We start from the raw sequence: 11,850 nt of genomic DNA, 5'->3' as shown, positions 1-11,850 counted from the left end.
CATTTGCTCCTTCTTTCCCTCAGGTTTTTTTTCAAAAGCATCTCTGCCTTGTGAGTGAGCATTGTGATTGACTGGATCACTAGATATGTTTAATTTTTTTATTTTTTATTAAGTAGATATTTTCTATTTCTATAGCATGTCTTTGTCTTCCTCACTCATCCCCACCTCTCAAACAATACTCACACTTTCTCTTGTAGATCTCTCTTCCTTTTTCTTCTGCCCTCTCTCTCTCTCTCTATACATTGACCCTACTTTTGTTGTGCTCCTTATCTCCTGCACCACCCCATCCTCTTCTCCTCTGTTTATTTCCGAGAGCCACTCATAGTTCCATGTTAGCATGGCGTGCAAGTGAAACTGTCGAAATATGTTAATTAGGCGGCCCTTTGAAATTCATAAGTTTGGACAGCCGTGTGATGGGGGGTTGATGGTGAGGGCTCCTGTCGCCCGGACAACGGTCACTAATGGAGTCGTGGTGGCTGTAATGCTCCTCCTCCGTGGTACATAATGCCTGCCTTTGATCTTAGCGCTCCACTACCAGGAGCTCTCTCTGGGCTACTAAGGTAAGAGCTCCGTCTTGTTCTTCATCAATGTGCTGTTACTTGGCCTTTTAAACAGGAGCTAAGCTAAAAGAGATTTTTAGTTGTACGTCTCATTTAGGTGTGATGTGATGTGTGTGTTTGTGTGTGTATCCAGTTTTGGTAAAAACTAAAATGCTGACTTTGCAATATGAAGGGGTGGTGATGTAATTTACATGTTAAATGATGTTTTGTAACCCTTTCTTTCAGTTTGATTATCCTTTAAATTGTAAATGGTATATGTTACTGAAGAAATTTGACACCATATAGCATATGTTAAACTTTTGAATGATTGTAATGTTCAACATATGTTAGATGGTGTTAAATTTGAATGATATGTTGAATGATCAATTTTGCCTTGTCTCAAAGTACAATGGGGTTAACATTTACTTGACAAAAAAAAAGAAAATCAGATTTTAAAGAGCAGTCCAGGCTGTTCAGACCCTGATTCTTGCAACATTGGGGAGTCCTGTGATGTGATTTGGGCATGAATAATGAATATTGGATCTCAGTGAGAGTGGGCTGAGAGACTGAGAGAGTGTCATCTGATCTGGCCACAGATCGCCATCAGAGGAGATGTCTACTGGCTGTGTGAGTTCACCCCCGGAGACGGCGGAACACAGGCTGCAGGGTCAGGAAGCGCACTGTGAGTATGAAAGAGCCGGAGTGGGACTGCAGAGAGCACAGCATCTGTTGATGTGTGTATTAGGCATTCTCTCCCTGCCCCATCAGAGGGGAGCGCAAACCAGGACGCCAGTTGAGTCACATACAGTAATCACATCCAACATACACCACAATTATTCACTTACATCTTGGTCAGACAGCATCATGGATAGACTACCGTAACATACCTTTACTGATGGAATACAGACTAAATCCTTACAGAGTTCTTGGAAATTGTTGCCCATGACTGCACTGACAGGCTCTTAAGTTTGAAGAGATTTTTCTGGCTTTCTGAAATTCTTTTCTAGAAGAAAGAAAAAGGTTCTGTTTAAAGAGCCCATTCAAAACCCCAGCCTGTGTGGCACCCTGTTTGTGATGTGTGCTGCAGATGGTCTGCCTGAGCACCAAGAGAAGCTGAGGATGGACCGACAGAAGAAGTGTGGCTCTGGAGAGCTGCACGCCGACAACCAGCACAATGACCAGGAACACAAGAAGCCTCGCAGGAAAGACACACCTGTGCTCAACACCCCTCCCCTCATCCCAGGTCAGCACCCTCTCTTCTCTTTTTATTTTGTTTAGCTAACACTGTGTTACCTGTCCTTTGGATTTACTTCCTCCTGTAAACACCTTCATGTGTCTCTTGTTATGTTTCTTTAAACCTTGTCTCAGTGTGGCTCATAGTACTTAGCTCAGGCATTCTGTATTCTCTCCATGTGTAACCTTTCTGGATATGGAGTGCATGTAACATAATGCCTTGTACCATATATACCGGTACTAATATTAAAACATGCTAAAAGGATAATTATGACTATACGATATCAATAGTAAAGGCTGGTATAAAGCATGGGGGATATAAATGCATTATGAATACTTGTTTTAAATTGCATGTTACCCTGTCGTGAAGCATTGCCATCCTCTGATGACAATGAATTAGTTTCTGCCAAATTTCTCAACAATTCTATCAACAGCCTTCAGATGATGTAGATATATTTTGATACTGTATATGAAAAAGCTTGTTTTGTGTGCTATGTTTTAAGCCAACATGTATTGCTCTAGTCTTGTGTAAAGACTTTTTCATTAATGGTAGTTGTTTTTGAACTCTATAAAGTCATTAAAGTCATAAAGGCGTTGGAGTATCGGTAAAAATGTGCAAAGAGTTCGCTGAGAGTGAGGATGATATTTGTGTTTCCTGTTTTGATGGTAAACAGGTGTGAGGCAGATGAAGGGGGAGGCTCGTCTGATTCACCAGGAGGATGAGGAGAAAGACGTGAAGAACTAAGTCCTCTGGGACCATGCCTCTGACAACAGCCATTCACATCACTGCCATGGGTTGTTTGACTATGGGTTGTTTTAGTGCCCTTTAAAAAGAAAAAGTAACGTTTGTAATTTAATCATTCATGCCTTTGTTGTAGAACATTTGGAGAAGAAAATATAAATTGTGCCTATAACCAGTCAGGTTTCTTTGAAATCTTCATTGAAGTTTATGACACTTTCACACATGCAGAAAAAAATACTAAAATCATTATATTTATTATTTTGACTGAATATGAACATGATACATTGACTTAACAAGCACAAGGTAAATACACTGTGCTCGTTTTACCTAAAAGGTTTCCCTTTCTTTATTTGAAACTCTTAATATGAATAAGTCCTTAATATTTGTAGCAGATTAGTTGACCGTTGTCGAGCTGGATTACAGAAGTATCATGTCAAGGTTGTGTATTTACTATTTAACAGTTTTAACTGCTGGCTTTCCTGACCTATCTGCAGTGCTTGTTGCACAATTGAGGTAATCTGAACCCTGATCTATTTTAAGTAAATAAGCCTCGAGTTTAACAGTGTGATCTCATATCTCATAAGACATTTCCTCATGTAAATTCCATGAAACTTCAGCTGTGATGAAAATGTCCCATCTCTTTATAGTATTACATTGTCATATTATATTTATGTGTTTTATTTAAGTAGTGCAAATATTGATCACATGCAGTCAATCTTGTCACTGCCACTCCAATTTTTGGAGATAATTAATCTTACAGTTACATCAGTAAATTATCTGCCAAATTGATCTTGGCAGATAATTTACTGTTGTAACTGAAGTTGTTTATGTCTATTTTATGATCTTGTGAATTTGACCCTGGTCCCGTACAAATATTATTGCAATTCTACAGTTAGAAGTGTAGGGATTTCCACAAATAAGACCAAGGTCAGGGCCAATTGCTAGTAATATCAGCTACAATCGGACTTCATTAGATCACTGGAGCCTATATCAAGTGTTTTGACTAAAATAGGAAGAAGTCTAGAATGAATCTGAAAATTGAGACACTATTCAGAATGACCTCAGAGGTCAATTTGGTGATGTCGCTTCCTGTGTGGTCACCTGCCCCGGCGCAGAGAGATGCGCTGCAGGCGGAGGGCTTTGTTGCGGGGGTCGGCAGGGTCACTGGCTGCCCTTTGACCTTGGGAGGAGGGCAGGTAGGAGGTGGCACAGTAGCTGGGTCTCTTGTAGTAGCGGATCAGGTCGTACCTTCCAGAATGATCTGAAAAAGAAGGTGAGTCTGGGGGTTAAGATGGAAGTGAGTGATGTCACTATGACAACTATTGCATTTTGCAGTCTTTGTTGATGAGTTCAGGGATGCATATCTTTACTGACTCGGTGTAATCTTTTCAGACAGTTCTTAAAACATAAACATTGCTGATGGTTTGGTCTGTTGTCTGTGGATATTAGTAGTGAACAGAAATATCGAAATAAGCAAATAAACAGACAGAGTCATGATCTGAGCCCTTTGAGTTCAGATTTATTGACACAACAGTGCAATAACGTAGCCTTGGAATGAACATGACCACTACAAGTTTCTCGTTTTTTTTTTTTTTTTTTGGTGGTCAAATTCATCTTTCCTCTCAAACAGAATCAAAACAAAATAAACAAACAAACAAAAATGCAATCATTTCAATCATAACACCCTGTAGCTTATTCACCAAGAAGAGACATTGATGTGGCTTCAACAAATGGAGTCGAGAAACAAAACTAAAAAAAATGAGAGGAGGACAAAACATAAAATGAAAAATATAAAAATATTTTTAGTGTGTGTAGCAACGTCAGGATGGTTTTACAGAACCTTGTGAGAAGGAATGGAACCTATGGGTGACATCACAAGTGCAATTCAGGTTAGCTAATAACAGTGCAGGACAACCAAAGCAGGACTACACATACATTTGGCTGACATACAGCTTGATTAAAAAAAAAACACAACAGCAACACAACTTCTTTCTCATTTCTGGCTTAGTTGTTGGTACTATCTGTGCAGTCCTTAAGGGTATGAAACACAAAGTGAATTATGAAATTATGTTATATTCTTTTCTGATTCTTTGCTCCATTCAGCCGTTTGAGAACAAGATGCAGTTGCGCCTACAAGCTCATAAATCTTCAGCTTTTGTTATAAATTCAGCAATGCTTAAAGGTCAAGGTTTGGCTATGAATCTGCTCATCATTAAAACTGAAGCGCGGACAGACATGCTTACTTTGACACATGACGACAGAGGACCTAAACACTGACTGGACAGTTATGCACAGGCTATGTTTCACGGAGAAGAACAGGAATCTAAGGCAATGCTTAACCCTACCTTCTGTATGGGTCTCTTGTTGTTTTGTCACACACACACACACACACACACACATCCATGCATACAGGCGGACGTACGCCGTACACACGCCGGACATACACACACACACACACACACAGAGAAACCACAGACACACAGACCCCATTTACTATTCTAATCCATGTGAGAGAAATCAACTTTATGGCCTGATGCTCATGGGATGTTATAGGGGTATTCTATCCACAGGGGTTCATCTCTGGCCACTGTTGCAGTGCAACTGTCAAGACTCTGTGGTACAACACTGGGCTACACTGTCACATGTCTGCTCATATATCACCATCTCCACCACCAAGTGCTGCTTCACCTCCTATGTGCATTAACAGTCAATACACGTACACCAGCAGTTCCTCAAATCAATACCACAAGGAGAACAGTGTCAACCTTCTCATAAACCCCATGTGCTTCAAAGCTGACAACCATCATGAAATTGATAGTTTACTATATCACCTGAAAAAAGAACGATTGATAATGCTGTTAAAATATAGTAAACAATATACATATGTGAAACAACTGACAAAATCAAATCAATAACATAAAATTTCACTGTCAATATGGCATAAATATGTGCTCTGGAGAAGAGCTCTGAGACAGGAAGTGTTTGAGACTGGAAGAACGGTGATCATGAGCATATTACCAAACAAATCCTATGGCAATGGCTGAGTAAGGTGGGTAGGGACAACACCAGTATGAGACATGAGGGAAATACAGAAAACCCAACACAAACACAGACTTCATTACTCTAACTTAACACATGTTCAACTTAAAGGGGTTAGAAGCCACAGCTGTTTTGGAAATCACATGAAGTCATTACAGACATTAATGTTTATCTAAAAGCCTGTTCAAAGAGTTTGCAAGTTAAGCCAGACAGACACACATCAGAAGTTTTACAGGACTAAAGCTAAAAAATAGTACATCTAATTTAAGGCAACAGTATTTTTTTCTGTTACAGAGAAAAGCAAAACACGATTACTGTACGTTGTGGCAAAATGTATCTAATGTTTCAACCTCAGTACAGCAGTTAAAGCAAGATTAAACAGGTTCATTTTTATCTTTGGTCAAGGCATCAGGAATTTCCACACAGTGATAGCAGAGGTCATTCTAAATCACCTTGGGATGATCTCACTGGAGAGACACTGAACTCCCATTTGCTGAGAGTCGACTGTTTTGTGACATGGTTGTAATGTGCTCTTTAAATTGGACCAAAACCAGCCATGAAAGAGTTTGGATACACTCGTAATCTATGAAAATATGTGCTTAAATTTTGCCCAAATTGTGAGAATTTCCCTTTATTGTGAATGCATACATTTATCTATAATGCCTTCAGTACTATAACCTCAAAATATATTTCTAAGGCAGTTGAATAAACTCTTTAAATATAAAGACTTGCTGATGACACATTTAATGGAGATGGTTTGTATGGCTGCAATGGATGAATCATAAACCAAATGGTTCTGTGCATCAGTAAATAAAGAATTCATGGCAGTCTCGGCAACAGATGGCTTGTCTGAGTGTCTGTATTTAGGCCGGGGGGGCTGGTATAGATGTTTGATTCAGTATTAAAGGGAAGGAGGGAAGCAGGAAGCAAAGTGGCGGAAAGAAAAATAAAAGGGATGGCCTATAATGATCGACTGGAGAAAACAAATCCTCTGAGACATCACAGCTCGCATTTTAAGCCATTTTTTCAGCCAGACGTTCATGTCAAATAAAACATATTTCTTTGTTAATGTTCAGAATTATGACAACACTTGTACACAGTAAAGTATAAATAATATGTTCATTTTATATACATTAAATACATATGAGAAAAACACATCTGGTTGTGAGGTGACACCAGGCAACACAATGACTTGGATGATCATAATGAACAGCATAATGGAGGAAAGAGACAGAGAGATTTGTACACTGTCAGCATATAATAGTTTCACTTTTGAATGGCATCTTACAGGAACTCAATTAATGTGACTGTTGTGAAGGGATCTGGTGCATGGCAACAGTTGTCAGGCAACAAGATTTACAACTCTGCTATCAGTCCTACGGTTCAGCTCCATGGTAGCACAGCCCTATAGCCTAGAAATCTAGACCAAAGATTCTAGCGCTCTAGAATCTTTGATGAAATCTAGACCAAAGATTCTAGCGCTCTAGAATCTTTGATCTAGACGCACCCTAGCGGCAGCAAACAGGGTTGTCTAGCAACTCTCCGTTGGCTTGCGAGCTGGAAAAATTAAACTTCGATAAGGCCAATCAGTCGCAACGGTTTGGCGTGAATTCCCTGCTACAAAAAGATGGATGTTGCTGTTGGCAAACAGCGTGACACAAGTTAAGCTTTTTTTAAGTTGGCAAAAGTTTGAACTAGCCAACTAGCTCCGCTGGTGGGAAAACACATGGGACTCATGAGTTGTAGCGCTACCCTTTTGCGTGCAGAGGTAATTTGAAAGACAACCAATTATCCCGCCCCTCGAACTGAGCACTGCCAATGGTGAGTCCCCAGAACCTACATCTTGATGTGGGTCTGGCTCGTCAGGCTAACAGCCCGATCTTACAGGAACTCAATTAATCTGATTTACAATATTCCGAAAATGTCATCATGTTCTGACAGAATGTGTGATTGGTACAGTAAGAAAAGAGATGAGCTATAAAAAGTGAACATAGTGTTGAACTCGCAAAATATAAAATATTAATGTGGTTCATGGCAAAATATGAACTATTTAAATTTCTTAAATTTGATTTTCAGTTCTCTACAAAATATTTATTCTATGAAAACTTAAACACAGGGCATGTCCTGACATCAAGTTCACGTTGACTCTAGCTATAGATCTTGACATATATCTTTATGTACTACTGACACCAGATACTACAGAGTTACACCTATAGAAAGGCTGGACAGAAATCAATTTGACGACTTGTGGAAAAAATGCTGACAGTGAACTGGAAACACGTGGCCTGCGCCTCCAAATAAATATTATATTACCTGAGCACAGACTACTGAAGTGCGGATGAACAACTGTCTTCTCTCTCTGTTATTTACAGTACATGTGAAGAAGACAGATTGTACTGTAATGGATCAGGATCTCGACCAGCGTTAGCGAAACTCAGAGTCTGCGGTAAAATTCATTCAGTTAAGCACAAAGACTACACGGTGAGACTTGAGGGAAATAAAGACAACATTGTGCTATTGATGTAGTAAATGAGTTGAGTAATGATATGAAAAACACCAAGTGGTTTGATTTTATTTGTGCATTAAAGTTGACATTCGTATCTGGATTGTTCTTCCACGTTGACGTTCACATTCACCGCTAAATATGGGGGGGGGGGGGGGGGCAGCCGGAGCAGCAGCCAGGGACTAGGGGGGCCAGCGGCCACTACTGTCTGCCTCTGGGGGCCCCACCCTGCACTCTCCCCTCTCTCCCAGTCCCTCAGGAGTCCAGAGGCTGGGCTTTAACAGCCTTAACGTCTCACCTGAATGTCCTCCTAATCATCCTCCTCCTCCTCCTCCTCATCCACATGATTACTGCCAGCTGTAGTTAGGCTGTTTTCGTGGATAAAACACACACACACACACACACACACACACACACACACTCGTATGCACACACGCGCATGTGCATGGGTGAGGCTGGCACAGCAGCGACGGTTGTGAAGGGATCTGGTGCATGACAACAGTTGTCAGGCAACAAGATTTACAACTCTGCTATCAGTCCTACGGTTCAGCTCCATGGTAACACAGCCCGATGGCGTGCTTTTGCTTTTTTTTTTGCAAAACAGAATCAAAACAAACAAACAAACCAACAAAAACAACTTCAAAAAGCATACAAACCAAACAAGTTGACCAACACAGTGGAGCTTTGGCCACAAGCTGTTGCTGCTGTTGCCAGGGTTTCGAGAGGGAGGCCTTGCGGAGAGAGAGAGAGAGAGAGAGAGAGAGAGAGACAGACGAAAAGGACGTATCGGTGTGAGTGTACATGCGCGCGCACACATGTGCGTGGCGGCGTGTGTGTATCATGTGTGTATGCAGCAGAGGATTATGGGTATTAGTTTGCATCGCTGGCAGAGGCCGCGGATGCCGATGCGGCCGCCAGAGAACCAGGTATGTTGCTCTGTCCGTCCTCGTCCGAATCTGGAAAGGAAAGGAGATATGGCACACTTAGAGGTGAGCTTTTCTTTCTCCTGGGGGGGAGGGGAGGCCACGTGCAAGGGAGGATGGGACAGGAGATGTCAGAGGGACATCAGGGAAAAGGAGAGTGATCAGAGTGGCCTTCTGCTTAGGAATACCAGGAACTGTGATGGAGGTGGTGATACATGAAGTATGTGGTTTTGTGAGGTGGTGCAGGGCCATTTCCTCGTGACATTCCATGCTCTCACATAGTTGGTCAAGATCAAGATCCATATTTGACTCAGTAAGGTGACCTAACTCAGCCAGGGAGAGTAGAGAGCTAAAGTAAGATGCAAGCAATACAGCGTGGTGGTGTTAGATGGCACAGTGATCTGTGGGGAGGAGAAGACTGAGAGTTTGGCAACAGAACAGGAAGATGGATAGACACAGGATGGAGGGAGACCTCTTTCTTTCCACAAGCTGGTTAGACTTTCCTGACAATGAGGTATTAGTAAGAGGCGATAGTGAAATTAAACATGTTTAACTGGCTGTGTACATTAACTCAAATGAATGAATGCATCTTCAAAATAGCACAAATGGGGAAAACAGCAATGACAGGATACAGTGGACCTAACAGCAAAATACTGTAGCCTTTTCCTTTTCGTACTATACGTTCGTCCTGTGTGTGTGCAGGGATGGCGGTGTCACGAGTTTGTCTTAAGTTTGGCCCAAAGGCAAAATTGTGAATAAAAGGAGAGTAAAAAATGGATGGGGAAAGTGACCAGAGAGTAGTTCTTTACCGTCTGAACTTGATGTCTTTTTCTCACTGCCCTCACTCTCAGGTGAGTCTAGCTCCTTGGGCACTTCACCTGGGAGTCAAATAAAATACTGGTCACCAAAGAGAAGCTGTCTGTCCTACTAATCTACATAAAAACTTAAAAGATAACCTGATATTGGCACACAGGCCCTCTAAAAAAGCAACATGACTTGTACCACACAGAACTGCCAGTGGAGGGCACTGTTTCACAATAAAAGTAGGAGGACCTTCAGGCTTTACCTCTACACTACACAAGTGTAAACCTGCATACGTTTCACATAGCCAGGGGTTTGAATGTAAAATCAGATAAAGGTTTAACAGAGAATACAGTATAGATATGAGGAATTCTGCCCCCCCAAAGCAGTGTCAAGTACAAATCTCTAACCTCCATGTACAATGTAAACTCAGAGACCAAGATTTCAAGCTTCAGACACATCATACAGGAATCACTGACTATTGGCAAGGTGGTACCTTTAGCATGGTTTTTGATTTATATTTCTTAGCTAATATGGCAATGTAACAGTGTCCAGTGTTAAATTCTTATGCATACGCCCCATTTTCAGTATTTTGCCCGACATTGTACATCATCTACTTAGGAGATCCTTGCTCCTACATACAGTACTTTGGCCTATAATCAAATGCCTGACCTCTTTGGAAAGTGTAGACACTGTAGTTTCTTGGACAACAATCAGAAAAACTGTGTGATGTACTGACACTAGGCTAGAATATTATTTTCTCATTCTGCCGGATAACAAGCATCTCTGAACTGAAACACAACTGAGCCCTAGCATCAGGTCTTGTGAAGCTGTGTGCAAAAGTAGATCAATATAGAATGAAAACTACTTACTTTAGACCATTATTTGCCAAGGTATGCTCCTGCGTTTTGTAAAATGCCCTATGGAAACTCCCCATAGGACTTTTGGTTATCCAAAATGCATACTGACAATCAAATGCTTACTGCATATGAACCCCTTTGTGTAGAACCATAATCTTGGTCTCAAATGAAAGGTAACACATTGAAGTTTCATGCTTGTATTTGGATTATACTGTACTTCAGGGGTTCTGATATGGAATGACTACACTAAATATAGAATAATTACAAAAAATTATACAGTTTTTTATTTGCTATTTTTAATTAAATTGGTGGACTAAACATCTGAATAACTAATATTGGATCAAATTACATGAATATTCAATTTCTATGGATTCTTGTGAATATTTCAAGACCCAATATGCTATATCTAGCATATTGCTAAAGGTACAGTAAAATCAAAATGCTCCAGGATTAGTTGTAGTAGTAGTATTAGTAGTGGTGTGGTGGTAGTAGTGGTAGTAGTAACTGTGTAACTGTGCACTTTCCATGCGGTTTCTCTATTTCAGCCCTTTATAAATATATTTGTTTACATGTGCAGACCCTCTAAAGTGATACCAGATACATAAAACACATCAATATTTCAACATGTACACAACAGGTGATTTGTACAGAACGTATGTCATGTCATTATTGTAGGACTAGAGTCACTTCAATTAAAAAGAAAACAGCCACCGACAACACACTTTTTAACTATGTGCACAATCTAACCTATGTGATAAGGCCACCTATCTATTTTCCTTCAGCAATGCAAAAACATACCTTGAACATAAACCACAATGCAACTTTTCCCACCCTTGATTGAACTGAAAACTGGTTAGCATTGCTGGCTTTGTTTGGATTGCTTTCTCATTTGCATACCCAATTAATAACCACAGGAGCTGCACCATGCTATCGCTAACTTGAGCTGTGGATATATCTTTGAAGGCACTGTGCGCGTAATGGGAGTTTTGTAAGTGAGGAGCACCTACCATTCTGGACCTGCTGACCGCTGCTGTCCGTGTTGCTGTGGGTGGCTGGCTGCTTGGGGCCAGAGGCCTCCTGTGGGTCGGGCTCGGGTTTCGTCCCCTGGGACCCCCCCGGGTCTTTGTTCCCCTCGGCCTCCTTGGGCTTCTGCTCCACGGGGTCCTTCATCGCTTGAGCGCCCTCCCCCTCCGTCCCCGCCGGCTCCGGT

The 11,850-nt window shown here is 41.1% G+C and overlaps 2 protein-coding genes across 8 annotated transcripts in view; one reads left to right on the top strand and one right to left on the bottom strand.

Annotated features, from left to right (window-relative positions):
• The first annotated feature begins 284 nt into the window (after positions 1-284).
• On the top strand, positions 285-2,752 carry ppp1r17 (protein phosphatase 1 regulatory subunit 17). 2 transcript variants are annotated; one of them, XM_042067253.1, is made up of 4 exons: positions 285-560; positions 1,136-1,221; positions 1,627-1,782; positions 2,447-2,752. In XM_042067253.1, exons 1-4 carry the CDS (start codon positions 505-507, stop codon positions 2,515-2,517), a joined length of 369 nt encoding a protein of 122 aa, XP_041923187.1. In that variant the 5' UTR covers positions 285-504; the 3' UTR covers positions 2,518-2,752. The 2 variants fall into 2 exon arrangements, with proteins under 2 accessions (XP_041923187.1, XP_041923188.1); XM_042067254.1 differs by lacking the exon at positions 285-560 and adding an exon at positions 639-657.
• Positions 2,753-2,832: 80 nt separating this feature from the next.
• Positions 2,833-11,850, bottom strand: part of LOC121687989 (calcium/calmodulin-dependent 3',5'-cyclic nucleotide phosphodiesterase 1A-like) — a 68,257-nt gene continuing 59,239 nt past the window's right edge. For 3 of the 6 annotated variants that reach the window (XM_042067247.1, XM_042067250.1, XM_042067248.1), the window contains 2 exons: positions 11,648-11,850; positions 2,833-3,775 (listed from right to left, as the gene is read on the bottom strand). The exon at positions 11,648-11,850 is cut by the window's right edge and continues 277 nt beyond it. In XM_042067247.1, the coding sequence (XP_041923181.1) occupies positions 3,612-3,775; positions 11,648-11,850 (367 nt within the window). In that variant the 3' untranslated portion in view covers positions 2,833-3,611. Of the gene's footprint in view, positions 3,776-7,350; positions 9,013-9,788; positions 9,858-11,647 lie in introns of those variants that run through there. The other 3 variants (XR_006024472.1, XM_042067251.1, XM_042067252.1) reach the window with 3 other exon arrangements.

This window comes from Alosa sapidissima, chromosome 17 (genome assembly GCF_018492685.1).
Source record: "Alosa sapidissima isolate fAloSap1 chromosome 17, fAloSap1.pri, whole genome shotgun sequence".
Classification (NCBI taxonomy): domain Eukaryota; kingdom Metazoa; phylum Chordata; class Actinopteri; order Clupeiformes; family Clupeidae; genus Alosa; species Alosa sapidissima.
This window is presented reverse-complemented; position numbering and strand designations above follow the sequence as displayed.